Here is a 17,575-nt window from a genome sequence, read left to right as displayed (position 1 = left end):
AACTATGCTCTGACTCTACTGCTCATGGGGATCTATGGCTGGCCAGGTGAAGTGCTTCAAGTTAGTAGTTCTAATGCTTGTTTAGGACATCGGTTCTCAGGGAGTATTATTTCTGACTTATAGATCTCTACCGCATTTTCGTGAATGCAGTCTTCAATATGATGGTAAACACAAGGGTACTGTGCTCCCACGGGACTCTAAACCTGGACCATACACATCGAAGTGTATATTAAATGCAGTAGATATGTTATCAATTTTGGTTAAATGAATAAATAACATTAAAGTATTTTTAAATAATAATGTCGACTAGTTTGAATATTTATTATTATTATTATTATTATTAATAATAATAATAATAATAATAATAATAATAATAATAATAATAATAATAATAATAATAATAATAATAATAATAATAATAATAATAATACATTAAAATTTCAACTTTTGGGAGGCTTCACGAAGCATTAGTGTGGATCGCTGAACTTCTTCCCCCCACCATTTTCAAAGATTTCGCACCCTGATTAGAACTTGTAGGCTCAAATTGCTTATTTGATGTCACTGTTGCTGAATGTTCAGTAAATCGATCAATAATCTTCAAGTGCTTATATTACGCGCAGTACTTCCTTTTCCAATTACATGGTCATGAGCAAGACTGTTTTTTAAAATGTTATTTCTACCTTACTTTTTTAGTTACAGGTGTAGCACCTTCACAAATAAATTCCTTATATATATATATATTGTGAATTAATCGATTTTACTCGCAAATTTACAAAATATTGGCACTCAGAATCTTGATCCGAACTGATCACTATAAAAGTGACAAAAAGATTATAATTTGATCTCCTGTAACAGTTATTACTTCCCGTTTACTTAAAACGACAAGTTTCATTCGATTGACATAACTAACAAGTTAAAAGCAGGTTTTATTATTATTATTACATTTTTCTTCTTAAAACGTATCTATAGAAGTACTCGTGTTACATTGCCCTTTTGTGAGTGGGAATTAAATGAAACTCTTTACCTTTTTCCTGTATCTGACTGCGGAGATTTGGATTCATCGCTGCTTCCTGATGCTTCACTCTCAGTTCTTTGACGAGGTTGGGTTCCGATGGGTAACGACTCCGGACGTCCGAGCTGGTTTTCTTTGTCGCTCTCTAACTTTCGACTCATCTCCTGATCACGTCTCTTCCCTGACGATGAATTACTTTCATGCTTATCCATTTCCCTCAGGACTCTGAAAAAAAAAACGAATGCATGAATAATAACAATCAACTTAAATACAATATAAAGAAATTTAAAAAAAAAATGAAATGAAATCTTTCAATTTAACATCCCACAATTATGTCTGTTAGGCTAAAGGAGACGATGGGGACGCGGTGGCTCAGTGGTAGAGCGTTCACCTCCGGTGCTTGGGGTCCCTGGTTCGATCCCAGCTCGCGCCGTGTGAACTTTGTGGTGGACAAACAACGTGCTCGTGGGTTTTCTCGGGGTTCTCCCGTTTCTTCCCACTTTCTTCATTCCACCACTTCACTTATTTCTCATTATCACCGTCTCCTTTAGCCTAACCGGCATAACCGTGGGACGTTAAACTTAAAGATTTCATTTCATTTTGCTATAGGAGACGAATGATTAAGGCAACCGAATGATGATGGAAGAATTGGTGGAATGATAATGTAGGAGGAAACGAGAGTACCCACGGACACGCTGTTGTCCACCACAAGTTTACTTCGCCGGGGATCGAAGCTCGCACCCCACGCACCAGAGGTAAGCGCTCTACCACGAGCCACCGCTAACTCATCCTCAACCTATAGGAGTAAGTCCCTAATTTCTTTCAAAACATACACAATATTCTATAAAAATCAGAGTTCCATTTACATGTCTCAACTTGCAACATATGGTTGATTTTACCCCTTTTATACTCGTTATATTGCAACCTTAAACAATAAAGTTACTTCTGCAAGTGCAAGGAAGACATACCAAGTTTAATCGAAATCGGATACTTTTATGAGGATTCTCGTGAAGCAAACGAACAGACACTCAAAGCGCTAATCAAGTCGAATAGTAGACTCTACGCTAACGTTCGTTTCTATAAGTACACTGGCTAGAACCTTCATCGGACAATACTTTTTACTTTGATGCGTTGTACTTTTGAGATGACAAACGTGTTTTCTTCTTTTGGCATCTGTCTCACCGTTTTCGATTTCTAGGGATGGCAACAGACTTTCTGGACACCCTGTATATTAATATAACTCGCACAGTATATGCATTCGGAAAATTTTTACCACAGTTTCGTAATAGGTGTCATTCGTGCTTTCGATTGGTGTATAAACCATCTTCCACTTGTTCCATATGTAATTTCCCTCTCTTACCTTGTTAGTATGTTTCCGAGAAACTTTGAAAATTTTACAAGCAGCATATGCATCACTATTGGAAGTAGATGGGTTATTGTTAGGACTCTGTGTGTCACCGTTATAATCTGCTGTTTAACAGAGCATTTTTAAAAAATGCATATGCAATACATGAATGAATAAGCAATTTCCGTTTCAGAATAATAAAAACTATGAATAGAAACGAACAACATACCTTCTAGCGAAACATGAAAAATTATTTTTTATGTTTTTATTTTTCTTCTTCGATCTCTCGAAAACTATGCATGGAGATTTACCCTCAAACATTGAAATTTCTTGCCGCGTCTTGCTAGTCTCATATTGAAATACAGTTAGATATCGATAACACGATTTAAAAAAAAAAAAAAAAAAAAAAAAAAAAAAAAAAAAAAAAAACATTTCCTTGAACTCTCCATAACACTCAATGTTAAAATAACCTCTGTATGTCGAGTGTTTAAAAATTACAACCTCCATAAGTCGAATTTTAAAGGTTCCATAATCATATTTAAAAACTCCAGTAACTCGAACTTCCTTATCTGTGAACCTATGCAAGTCGAAGTTTACCTCTATAAGTCGTATTTGTCTTGATGTGACCTCGATAACTCGAAGCTATAACTCTATGCTTGTACGCAATTGTCATGGTTGCTAATGTGTACTGTAATTGTGTTTTACTCATGTCTAGACCCCACCTCTTTCTAGGTCAATAACTCTTCTTCCTTGGAATTTTCACAAGTTCGAATTATATGGAGGTTGGACAAACGAATACAACTTCGAGTTATTGAGGGTATATAGTCACTTTTAATGACGAACGCGGAACCTCAGTATCTCGAATTTTTGTTGTGGACACCTTGATAACTCGAACCCTGATTACTTGAAAAAATCGATAACTCGAATTTTTATATATTTCCTTTAACTTTGAGTTATCGATGTTCCACCGTGTTAGATGAGGGTGTACTTCAGTTTCATCTTAACAGGTGACGTGGTTATCGCATAGCACCTCTGCAGCAAACGTATAACTGAAAACGTATGTTTTATAATACTTTCCGTATAAATGTTTATCTATATACTTTCCGTATGAAACAAAGAAATGTGTATATATATGGCCAGGATCTCACATACAGATGGGCGTATATAACATATAGTTGACGTACGTAATATACAGAAGACTGTTAGATGCCAGACAGCCTGCAACGGCATATGTAAATGGGAAAAGGGCAGTACGTGCGTAGCACATGGATAACATATGACCCATACAAATTTCTGTAGTAACTATGTGTATTCCGTATATTTGTACAGCGGGGGACACTTCTAAATGGTACAGCCATATGGAGATTTACGGCTAAGGTGTACCATTTAGAAGTGTCCCCCGCTGTACAATATACCGCTATCCGGATAATGGATTTTTCTGTGTACTATACTTTAGAATTAGTTAAACGCTACTATATTTTAGAATTTTTAAAAACAAATCATTACAAGAAAATCAATATTATCATAGCGACATTATTCAAATTAATAAATAGATTCTCCACTTTTATAATCTGAATGCTTACAATGTTGATTTCTTTTTGCAACCAGTATTCTTACAGAAGCTAAATATAACTGAAGAAAATTCGAGAATGCAAGTGACATAGTATTGTGACACACTCTCTCTAACCTACGCTGCCGCCCTTTTGTAAAAGTATGACTTAACTATTACTCACCTCCGTCATAAAGTCACTCAGTTACTTTATTATTATTACGGAAAGCGAAAGTTTGTTTCAACCTTCATACAGATAATAACACACAAGTTCCCACAAAATTCTTAATGAGATCATGCTTAGAAGTTCTAGTCTAAGAACCCACTCACAATACAATTTTAGAACGTGTGAAATGTATAGCGTGTTAACATCACCAGTTTCCCCGATATTATATAATACCAATGATACCGTCTTTCTCGCCAGACCAAATTAAAAAAAAAAAAAAGTTAACTTGCCCTTTACCAATTCAACTAACTATACTATTTAGGGGCATATACTTCTTAGATCTCCCTTTATGAAAATCATAATTTGCTGGGTTCTTACTGTATAATGAATAATACTGTTGACTAATAGTGTCAAAATTATATTTTATTCAAATAATTCCACCCACCTCAATTATTCGTTCATGCCCAATACTTATTATTATTATTATTATTATTATTATTATTATTATTATTATTATTATTATTATTATTATTATTATTATTATTATTATTATTATTATTATTATTATTTTAAGAAATGGTCCTTATAACTATCACTTTATTTAGGAAAAACGCACAATTATTCATTTTCCAAATAATTACGTACTTGGACACTTATTCATTTATCTGAGTAATTATTTAAATAATTATTCGTTTCATCCTAAAAATTATTTTAAAAATTGTACATTTTACCTGAATAATTATTCGAACAGTTATTCATTTTATCCGAATAATTATTTATTTTATCCAAATAATTATTTGAACAATTATTTAATTCCCCAATAATTATGTAAACACATTCACCAGAAAAATTATTTGAACAAATTCATTTTACCCGTTTTTTTTTTTGAAAAATTAAGGGTCGCAGTGGTTCAGTGGTAGAGGAGCGCTCATTTCTTCTACACGTTCTCGTATCCTATTAGTTGTGCCACTTTCGTCAAAACAAAGTTTATAAACAACCAGGAAAACTAACATTGATATACAAACATTCAGATCGTCTTCCCTCCCCCCTCCCCGCTTTTAACATCCAATTGCCGCCACTGGGTATAAGGGTACCAAGTCCTGAACAATGGACGCAACCCTTTAAACGGGTAGACGACAAATAATAAGTGTTAACCTCAGAGAATTGTTTTAATACTTCTATTATTATTTCTTTTTTACTGAGTACGATACACTTCTAACTCCATAAAAAATATACACATATTAACATAATACATTTCTGCAATTTTGTGAATGTTGTAAACCAGTGGCGTACGCAGTTAGTTAAACGGTGGAGAAGGTTCACGCTCCCAAGTTTATATAATTTCAGATGTTGCTATACAAGTCTTAACATGGTAAATGTACAATCTTTCGTATCTTGCCCAAGGGAGGTTAAAACCCACCTTGCGTGCGCCACTGCTGCTAATGTTCAATGATGGTAAGTGTGTGGTTTCAAATTTGTATTGAAGAGCTTCAACCTTCCTCTATTAACTATCTGATAACGCTATTGTCTCAAAAAAAATAGATAGAGATAGTGAAAAAAAAACGATTATCCTAGAAAACCAAATAAAAGAAAATATATTGCAAAGTGCAGTTTAAAATTACAAAGGAAACCTTTATTAACATCCTTTATATATAATTGATGAAGAAATAGGAAAGCATTCTAATTTTTAAAGCTTTTTCTTCTACAGCAGTAAGTGGGATAGGAAGTTAGTATCCGGCCGGCAATTTGTGGCAGGAAGGCGGTCTATATTTTTGCGTGTTCTATCTATATCCTGGAATCTTCATATTGCTCAAGGATTTTGCAATGAGTACCGTATGAATACGAAGAAACAATTATTCACAATTTTATTACAGTATTTTAAATATTAATTAACGAATTTATGTAGAAACTCGTATGAACTGTAGTCATAGAAGTATTAAAATCAGCTTACTTAATTTTTACAATCGAGAAAACTTTATAAAAATTAGCATACATAACTTTAACTTCAAAATTGAGGACTATACTTAAAATGAATGAAGCACTGACATATGTCCACATACAAACCGTTAAATTAAAAGTCTGTGAATAACAAAAGGTACATATAATTGCTAAAATAATAATTATATTTATTATCAACTATATTACCCTTGTTGTATTTGAGTATAATTTAATAATAATGGAATGATACCACATGGGTCATAATCTATCTATTAAAATGCTACAATAGCAATTAAAAGCACCTGAACTCCAACCTATAACTTTGGCTTTCAAATCTTTCATTTACGGTTATGTATGATTTCACGTTTAGCAGAGACAAACATTTTAAGTATTTGTACTTTAAATAGTCTAAATTAGTTAACTATATCTTTTTCATAAAGTTTATGGTATAAAATTATTGTTCAAAGCCTTTGCATTTTAATAAGCCTTCTCTAAAATCAATGCATGTGAATTGTGCTTCCATCTTTTGAGTTCTTTTAAACTATGTTTATATGTTTGTGGTCAATCCTTTCGACAATGAGATCTCGGAAACTACAGGCTCTAGAAAGATGACGTTTTCACTGGTCGATTGGAAATTTTGCGTAGATTGTCCAGTTCTAATTGAATATTTAAAAAAAAAACATGGCCATTATTTCTTTATTACATTTCTTTAGGGTACACTGGAAGCGTTGAAATTGAAAAAAAAAAAAGCTAAAGCATCATATCCTATGTGTTATACATTCCAACACCACAATGTTGTATATTGGGGTTGTATATGTATCAGGCGTTTGTTCCATGGCAAAATAATAGTGAAAAAGGAAGGATAACCATTTCTCGAGTCTTAATATAAATCTTTATTTTTTGAGTGTTTTGCCCAATGAACACCATATATAACTGACATTATAATTAATCGTATATGTAATGTATTTGCTTATTACATACTGCATGCAAGAAGAGAGAAAACACTGGTCATACATGAATTAGAAACTCCAACCGGAAGTAGGCTCAAATCTTGCAAACGGTGCGAGATATTGAGAAAAAATAATCGAAAAAATCTCCCCTTTATGATACCCCTTGCCGATTTTTTTCATCAAGACGTCTTTCACTTGTGTCTGTAAAGGGACATGTACATATGTTGTGAGGAATGAGAAGGAGATTTATGCTCATATGCGAATGATGCGCTGTGTAGAGAGCGCAGGTTCAGCTAGTAATATTTGAAAATCTTACAATGTCATTTGTTTTTGCTTGTTTTGAATTTAACGTGACATTGAATTTCGAACATGTAAGCCTATTTGATTTTTCTTATTGGAATGTAATGTCCCATTTCAGCACCAAGGCTGTATGTGATAAGGCCTACTGTTTTAAAGTGGTATCCGAACCACTGTTTTGGTTTATATCCAAAACAAGTACCAGTGTATGTGAAACAGGGGCAACGGCAGCATTAGCCTCAAAGCATAGAAGAAAGTTCGTAAGTTTTTCTGGACACGAAAAATCACAGATCAGGAAAGTAAAAACTGACACACATTCCATATCCATCTCTTTCACTGATGGAATCTAGACTCAAAATAATCACTACGTTCTTGTACCCGAACTTCATCTGACGTTAGTTCCTCGGGTTGTGACATTTCTATATCGTTCGATCACTTTTTGATGCGCTATAGCTAAGAAAAGACACATTTGTGCTCCCATGTCAGTATGTATTTTTATTGGAAAATTCATCTCCCATTCTTGTTTATTGTTGTTTTCGAATGTCCTGTATATGAAAAGAAAAAAATAGCACATCCATCCGAAGATTATGTGAGATAAAAATAAACTATTATATCTGGAGGAAACTGTATGGAAAATACATCAAAGATACAGTAAAAGACAGATAACATTCTCCTCTCCATAAGTTATAGGGTTCCCAGCTATGGATTGACCCATTCTGGAACAATTATTTCTAGGTCTGTTCATACTCATTTATCTGGATTAGGGGTGGGGGGTACCTTAAGAATCGATAAACATGCATGTTACTAGACAGATTTCTAAATTTAAAAAAAAAAAAACTTCATATGACAAAATATAAAGCTAGATTTCTAAACATTACTAATTAGTTTTATTGCTACTGATATTTTTGTAATTCCCAGGTCTGGGATTTCTATTTTTACAGCATAAATGCATAAGACACGTACTTTTATGAAAAATTAAATTTCGCAGAAGTATCATCATCATAATCACGAATACAAAACAACATCTTTAATTATTGTGTCGCTATTCCACATGTTCATGGTCGTACTTAATAATAGAAACAACAAAATTCCGTACCTGTTAACCCTTTAATTGGCAAGCAATAATAGCATTACATTTAAAATATTTAGTTTGTTTTTATGGTAGAACCATGTCATCCTGATCATAATTTCGTAATTTTTAAAGTATTTTTGTACTTTGGTTACAAAATACAGGGTATTTATTTCAAAGCAACATTACCATTATATATTATTAAAGCAACAATAGGTCTTATGGGTAGCTACTGAGCAGCTTTGCCCTATTATGGTAAAATATCATAAGAATACTCTCAGTAATTACCAACAGTTTCGTTGAAATATTTTCCTACAGATCAAGAAACCACAAATGAAAAAAAAAAAGAAAAAAAACTTTCGCGGAACGTAGGAAGCAACAGTGCCAAATAAAGGGTTAAAAACATAACTAAAAATATTACTTTTTTTTAGTGTTTTGTTTTTAAAGAATTTTCAATGCAAAGAAAAAAAGAAACCATTTTAATATATATGAAAACGACAGGAACATTTTTTCTTACAACCCATGCTGCTAAAAAGATCAGTCATCGTCACCTCAGCTGAATTTTTAAATCAGTATTTTTCGAGACTTACGATCGCAATAGTTTCAAACTTGTACTTTATTTATTCATTCATTTATTTATTTATTTTTGTAACTAACATAATGTATATTCATTATTCAAAAGACGTAAGATTAAATTCCGGGATTTTAACAGTACCGGTGAACAACATCAAACAAATACGGGACAAAATATAGAATTTCTGGTTAATCCCGCCCAAACCAGGACAGTTGGGACCTTCATCCTGCCATTATTGGCAGGTCACTTGCTGCAACTGAGAGAGAAACTTCCATGCTCTATGGTCTTCTGCTAATCTCTTCGTCTCCACGTACGATTTTTTTTTTTTTTTTTTGTTTTGATATCGTCCATTAATTGTATAGTCTCCTTCGTCCCATCTCACTCTTTCCTATCTAATCAAACTTCTACATCTTTGTTAACGAATTATTTTTCTGGGAGGATAAAGAGCAGATATATAATTGAGTTATTTATGTCTCTTGATCTTAATGATCGAAATTAATATTTTATATATTCAACTACAGATCTAGGTCCCAGTCACCTACTGAGTTTTGTTACAAGTAACTGTTTCGTAATATAGTAGTTTCAATCTAACAAGAATTTTAAGAAACCCAAAAATGGATCAAAAGATTCCAATCTTGGCCAATGATTAGTTTTTGGATCAGGGGCCACAAAATTTTTGAAAGGGTCCTAAATCGAGTTTTCGTATTTTCTACGGAATAAGAACATCATACTGAGTTAACTGATAGTTTGGGTTTGGCAACACTGTATGTAGTTCTCCAGATATAAGGCCTACAAGAAATTTTTTAATTGAAATATATTGAATCTTTTGATCCCAAAATTATGAGTGATAAAGATAGTGGATAAATTTCCTTATTCGAGTTATTTATCTCCAATTTTGAATCAATATCTCTACCAATGCATTTAAATAGTATTGTTAAAATTAATCAAATATTTGTTTTCTCAATAGTATTAGAATTTATTTTTAAAAAATTACTAGAAGCTAAAGTAAACTCCGAGTTCACTGGATAATACACAAAATGGTCAAGAAAGAACACAAATCAACCCAAAATGCTTTTAAACATTTTATTTTATTTTATTTTTAGTATTTACAGTTGGGGAGCCTATACATTCAATTAGGAATTAATAAAGTAGTTTTCTGTACTTACAAATTTGTTGATTTACTTTTTCACACATAAAAAAAATAGGTTAACTGTTTCTGTTTTTGGTAATAAAACATCCTCCTAATATTTAATTGTAGACTTGATTATTCAACTGTATTGTATTGTATATTATAATTGCCTAGCGTCTTATAAATTTTCTTATAATATCGTAATTTACTGTCACAAAAAAATGAAAGGAAAATTGCGGATGATCCGCCCGCGAATAATTACTTTATTATATAACTTACTGCATAGTTACTTCATAGTAAAAAAAAAAAAAAAAAGGACATGATTATATAAATAAACAAATCTAATCTGCAATTTCTTCTATCATCATAGTTTAAAAGAAGGACCTGATAATAAAAATAAACAAAATGTAATCTGCAATTTCTTCTACAGAGTAGGTCAAATCATATTTCCAGAATTTAGTACTGAACCTTACCATTCTTAGTGGGAAAGTCGAAAACCAGAGATAATAGTTCACCGCAATCACCGGTTTCGTTGTGTTTGCAAACGTATTTCATGTCAAAACTCGTTTCTGTTATAAGGAAAGTACACTTTCCGTTTTTGGCAAAGCAAGTCATTAACATTGAATGTAGGATGAGTATGTGTAGGTTGGAACGGATGTGAGAATTCGTTGGAATATCACCTGCAGATAGATAAATAGATGGTCGTTGCACCATTCTTCAAGTTTTTGTTTCTCTAGTTTGAATTTCAAAACAAATATCTGCTTGCAAAAGAATGCAAAATCCGTTTTTAACGTTCCGCTGAAACTTGTTTCAAGTGGATTTGGACAAAAGAGTTCATGCAAGAGGCTATAGAACGCCTCCTCAAAAATCCTCAAGAAATGTGCCCTCTAACGCTTCCTAGAACCGTTGGTTGACCGGTCTTGTCAAAAATTCAAGTTTGTTGCTAATGTGATAAATTCTGATTATTATTTTACGCTTCCATTATTGAATCAGCCAATCGAAATTGCGCCTCCTTATAGCTAACTGGTTAACGTTGCTGTTCCTCGTGAAGAGGATCTGAGTTCGAATACCAATGAAATAGCACGTGGTTCGGATTTTACGCTCCTTCTAGTCTTCGTGCCTAATAAAAAATAAAATAAAACAATAACCCCTCAACAACAGGGGTGAACTATGGCTCTGAGCTAGTATTCACCTCGGATAGGAGGGGTCTCTGGTTCGACCAGTCAATGTGAGACTGTGGTAGACAAACATAGATTCTGAATACACTTCTGATAACTATGTGTTAGTCAAACCCTTAGCATGGCGCAAATCATACGTCAAAACGATTCTGCATAAGGTCCAATGACTCGATCGTTAAGGGATTCTGAGATTATAACTGTAACCCCCATTTCCTTCTATTCCTCGTCAATTTTACAAAAATCTTTCCTTACTAGTGCCTTACGTCACAAATTCCATGTATGTAATATCCGAATTACAAGTTTCTAGTTTAAAGTTTGGCCTAGATGGTGATCAGTCAGTCATGGCCGCTTTCATATAGGTATAGAAAAACTTAAGGGTTCCGAAATTGGCAAGTTGCCGAGGAAATGCGGCACCAGGACCGAAACGGCATACGACCGAAATTTCAGATCAAAAACCTGTTTCAGCCCTACGCTGTTTCAGTCCTATGCTGTTTCGCTCGTATGACAGTTTCCTCTATATATCTTCAAGAAGATTATTGTTACTAAATATTATGTGATTATAAAATAATGTTTATTATTATTATTATTATTATTATTATTATTATTATTATTATTATTATTATTATTATTATTATTATTATTATTATTATTATTATTATTATTTCGATCCTATGCGTGCTGCCGAGACAACCTCATCCATGACTAAGCACGCATGCACTAAGAATTTTCTGTTACACGGAGTCCAAGCTTTCGGGGAGAGGGGGGAGAATGGTCGAATACTACAAGCCACTACGTCTATGTAGTTTTGAACGGGTATTATTCTGCACCTGAAAAGACGGGAGTAATTGTAAAATACTTCCACCTGTATTTTCAGAAAACTAGATTGTTTTTATAAGAGGAAGAGAACAGATCAAATTTTCATGCTACATCAATCATTTCCCTGGTAAACAAGTATAGTTTTATTTAGAAAGTGTACAAATGTATGTTGAGTTAGGAAAGTTTTTTTCGTAGGGGTGGGTCCTGGCCAGTAGCCAGCCCAAAAATGTAGGGGCCCAGTAGAAGTTAGGGTGGCCCGACCCAACCATATTGTAAAGTACCCAAAATCCTTACATGTATTTTGTAAATTTATTTTGTTTATTATAAAACAAGAAGGCAATATTCAAACTGTTTTTTTTAATAAAAACAAGTAACGTAAACATCACACCACAATTATAGAAAATTTTCCTATACAAAAATAAAGTAAAGCATTTCATAAAAAAAAAAAAAAAAAAAAACTAAGTTAAGCTCTACGCTACAACCAGAAAGCACCTAAATCCCATAAAGGATTTATGCTGGTTGAGGATGGAAAGTAAACTAAAAAGTTATAATTAAAAACACATAATAAAAAAAACATCAATTAAAAATTATCAAAGCTAAACTACCTGTAAGTATTGCATCTATTTACAATATTAAATAGTCATAATAGTTAAATTTCTGTACCATTACAATTTAATAATTTTTTATAGTTAAAACCATTTCAAATCCTAATAGCTTGTAATGTAATGTCAAAAATATCAAAAGAAAATATTATTTCATTTCTTATCCTAAAAAAATTAATTAAATCCATCCTTAAATTCTCTAAATACACAATATTACAAATTTCAAATGAGCTACGCTCTGCCCCCAAGTATAAAAAAATTCTAAAATACTAAATCATTCCAATTAAAAATTTGTAGCACACGTTATGGTAGAAGCATCCGGTTTTATCCATTTATTTGCAGCACACGTTAATATTATAGTTCATCACCATATTATAGTTCATTTGCAAGCCTACCGTGAAAATTTTAGGGGGCCAGTGAAAATTATGGGGGGACCGGGCCCCTTAGCTCCCCGTGGATACGGGCCTGCGAATGCGCCTTATGAAGAAGTAACTTTTCACATCCCTAATAATTATAATACAGGTCCTGCAAGAAAAATTTCGCTATGCCAGTGGTCGCAATACTTTGGAAGAAATATTTATTTCCTAAGAAAAACGGATTACCCATTCATTATGCAGCATGCATATACGAATAAGGTTCAATTTAGTTTCAACATTGAGGACAATGCACCCGCATATAAACGGAAATATGTTCATGATTCAGTTTGATTTTTTCTTTCTTACTTGCTTTCATGTTTGATTACAAAAGACAGTCGCGGCGCCCTGGTAATATTACCTGTAACACCAGGTTAGCCAACCGTACACGCCCCTTGAAAAGTAATCACCAACGAAGATTCACTAAGATAAGTGAATTATATTGTCTTATTCCAGGAAAATAATGTAAATATTTCAGGGAAAGTTATTTTAGCTAGTTACGAAATGGATTTTTGGAAAGAGAAGGGCGCACCGGGCATTTGTCCGGTTGCCCGACAGGTCAGTTCATCCTTGGTGGCGGATCATGCGTGCTTCAAGTTTCATAAATAAAATTGACTATCTTGTCTCATCAGTCGATGGGAACTTGTTACAATTTCGGTATCCTGCTTTAAAAATTCAGTAGGTTCTACAACATATAAATATGTAAAACGATAATCATGCCTGTTGTGCTGTATGATTGCGAAACATGGTTGCTTACTCTGAGAAAGGAACACAGACAAAGTGTTTGAGAACAAGATTCTAAGACGAATATGCGAACTCAAGAGAAACGGGAATGGTGAATGGCAGAAACTTCATAACGAGGAACTACATGATTTATATCATTTACCAAACATTGTTAGGCTCATCAAATCTAGGAGGCTTAGGTGGGCAGGTAATGTAGCCAGGATGGAAGAAAGTAGGAACGCTTTCAAAATTTTAACTGAAAATATAAACAGAAAACGACCATTAGAAAGACCTAGGTGCAGATGGAAGGACAATATTAAAATGGAATAGGAATACAGAAGTAGGAATACAAAGTAGAAACAGTCCAGTTGGCTAAGGACAGACGTCAATGGAGGGCTTTTCTTAACGCGGCATTGAATTTCCAGGTTTCATAGGATAGAGACGAAACTTTTTCGCAACAATTTTGATAGCATTAATTATAATAATTTTCGCATTTATATCGTATTTATTTTTTAAATGTAGCACTTTTTTTAAAAAAAAATACGGTCTTGTAAACAGTATATTTTTGATAGTAAGGTGTATCTAACACAAAAAAGAGGATATACCTTGATTAGGTTCACATTCTAGCTAATGCATTCACTGAAATATGGAAATTAATGCAAAAATTTAAACACTTCCTCTAACCTCATTCTTAGTCAAAGGATAACATGCAGCAAGACATTACCAATTCTTCTTTTAAGTTCGTTTTCATGCCAGTAACAATTAATTATACTTGGAATACAATTATATCTCTCGGCATCAACACTCGAGACAAGCAACCACATTGAATGTAACAAGCTGATAGAAAAAGACCTGTGGTTAACTCAAAACTATTTAACACTGATACAATGTCAACTTCCTTATCCTCACTGTTGAGAACTTCAATAACCTTACTTTTTAAATTCACAGTAAGCAAAAAAAAAAAAAAAAAAAAAAAGAAAATCCCAGAAAGTGACATCAAGCTTACGGATTTTATGGAGAACTTAATTTAGCGTCGTGCACATTTTCGGTTAAATGCAACGATTTTTAAGTCAAATAATGTTGGAAATGCGGTTTTTAGTTATTATTAGCAATAATTAGCAAGAATTCCACTTTTTCGTTTTTAATCGCACTTATCACAAGTAATGCCGAATTTCGCAAAAAAAAAAAAAAAATCGCGATAATATAAACATGATTTCTGGTTCTGAATGAAAGTTTGAAGTTTCCTGAAACATATATGCATTTTTCTAACGTTTCGCACATATCGCATTAGCGAAGAAAAAAAAAGTCATCTGTAGCCATAGAGTGAGTTAGTTGGCTAGTAGGGCCTACTAGAGATTTTGGAAACAATAAATTTTGACAGCATATGTAAAAAAAAGAAAAAGAAAAAAGATGCAAGTGTTATGAACAGTAAGAAACAACGACGACTTTTTATTAAAGTGTATTTACTGAAAGGTCACGTTCTTGAATTGATTCACGTTGGTAAAAGAAAACTTTCGGCATACTAGGAATAATTTACGCAATAATAGCAATTGGATTGGAAAAAAAGATCTTATCAAGAGTTTTTTTTTTCCCTCAACATTGATATAGGCATCTTGAAAATCACGTAATATTCTGTGGCGTAATAAACTCTTTACATTGTTTTCTGCAAGACCGTAGCACGAAGTTGATTTCTAACGATTATACTTCAACAAAATGTTAAAGTTGACACCATATTCCCATTATGTGGACACTTTTTACAAGAAAAGAAAGGACCAAATATTGACGAACTGTTAATATTAGTTGTTTACACACAGAAAACAAAAGGTATTAAATTGAATCTTATTTCAAATGTTATTTTGTTGTGAACAGAGCCGGATTTACTGTTTTGCTGCCTCTCACTCCGACATACGATTTTTTAAACCCCTTTCTGCATGATTTTCTTCTTTTAGTGAAAAAATAATCAGTATTGGAAATTCTCATATGGGAACTTGAAAAATGAATTAAAACTTGAATTTTAGATTTTTCACTTAATTCCCAAGAGAAATAAGTACGTGCTATATATGACACACTATACAGTAAGGTAAACGTTCCTAGGAGTGTGCAGGAAATGGATCTTGTCATAGAAAATATATATCACTTCACGCAGCAATATCTATACTATACTATAGGGCTGCTATATCTATACTATACTCTCAGTTCTTTGGGAAAAGTGCGCACAATGTTTCACCAAAAAATTATTTTCACTGACAAAAATCCATTGCTTCACAAAAACCACATGTCAACGTTTAAACGCCTAACTCTCAAAGAATATGCCAAAGAACACCAAAATCTCTTATTCATATCCGTCAATATCTCACACAGCAGACAAAACAATCATTTGGCGCCTTTGATAAATCACACAAAAGCTAGTGAAAAAAGGGGATGTGCCATATATGGCACGGCATGCGGTAAGGGGTTAACATTTTTTTAAATAAACGTATTATGGATATCTTCGTTTCAACAATTTTTGTATAAAGTTTAATATAAATTTCAGTATAGTGATAAGAATGCATGAGGTGCAAATCCGTAGGGGAAGGGGGCGCGCCGCGCAGCACAACAGCACTAAGTGCGCAAATCGGTGTTGCCACAGTCCTAGCTCTGGAGTGGGCTGAAAAATAGTACCAAATTGAAACAAAAAGGGCTGAATTCATTATTTTATATCAGTGTAATACATGGCTCTATAACACGATACTAAGAGAGGTAAATTTCTAGAACACTCCCTGGGTCTCTCCCCTTCTTCCAAGAGTCCAAATCAAGAAAGTGCTCTCTTCAAAAATTACTTTTTAAAAGTATCCAAATAGGACCACCCCGAACAACCGTAGAAGTAAAAAAAAGAAAAAAACACCAACTTTACTAGGATACATAAAGTGTAGATTTACTTGAGCACAAGTTGGTCTTATTCAGAGTATTTAACACTTGATTCAAGTATTCAAGGTGTGCTTTTCTTTTTTTCTTTTTTAGATTCCAAACTAAAATTTCCATCACTTTCTTGTCTCCTTCATGCGCGGCGCGGAAGCGCCCATTTAGCATCATTTGTTTCCTGGTATAGTTCGCATTACGAATTTTCAGGGATGTACCCATGGGGGTCCATCGGAGTCGTCTCCCCAAATGATTTCCTGGACCCCCCCCCCCCAAATGACCAGCTTTTAAAACATCATCGTAAGATTATCTCGCTTCAGTCATTTAAAAATAACCTTTTTATATATATAATTAATAATTTACGGTAAATTTACCGATCCTTACCGATCGAAAAAGTGTGGTATCCCTTCCGTATAAGGAAGGGCCAAATGTACAGTTTGCTACCACATCTGCCACAATCGATAGCATCCCGTCTTGCCTATGCGGATCATGTCCAATATGAAGCATGAAAATATTTTTACGGTGTTTTTAGTCACGAATAATAAATATTTTTGTCAGGAAATCTTAAATAAATTAAGTGAAATTTCAAAGAAAATCAGTCTTATGTAGATAGGTTCTGTGTACAAGGGCTTAAATTGAAATAGTTATGCAAAAAGGTATAACGTTTAGTCCGCGGCAGTAATTTTTGGTTAAGCATACATTTAAAACTACCTGGTACACAATATTTATGGAGAATAATAGTTTTCCGGAGGGAAACCAAAAGTTTCCGGTTTTTTTCAGGCCTCAAAATCACTAGCTGTAACACAATTTTATTGGCTTTTAACATTGTAGCAGCCGTCCTTAAAAACAACGGGCCCCTCGTAGATAAACCTGCTGGCAACACTCCTGCAAAATTTTCGCACAAAGTTCGTAGCGT

General features: G+C 33.4%; 1 protein-coding gene across 4 annotated transcripts in view; it reads right to left on the bottom strand.

Moving 5' to 3' along the window:
• LOC145669734 (T-complex protein 11-like protein 1) overlaps window positions 1–17,575 on the bottom strand; it is a 195,505-nt gene that overhangs the window by 56,257 nt on the left and 121,673 nt on the right. For all 4 annotated transcript variants that reach the window (XM_081738065.1, XM_081738064.1, XM_081738062.1 and 1 more), the window contains one exon: window positions 1,025–1,237. In XM_081738065.1, coding sequence (XP_081594191.1) covers window positions 1,025–1,224 — 200 coding nt within the window. In that variant the 5' untranslated portion in view covers window positions 1,225–1,237. The remainder of the gene's footprint in view (window positions 1–1,024; window positions 1,238–17,575) is intronic.

This window comes from Thermobia domestica, chromosome 14 (genome assembly GCF_964235325.1).
Source record: "Thermobia domestica chromosome 14, izTheDome1.hap1.1, whole genome shotgun sequence".
NCBI classification, from domain to species: domain Eukaryota; kingdom Metazoa; phylum Arthropoda; class Insecta; order Zygentoma; family Lepismatidae; genus Thermobia; species Thermobia domestica.
The sequence above is the reverse complement of the archived record's forward strand: the minus strand, read 5'-3'. Positions and strand labels throughout refer to the sequence as shown.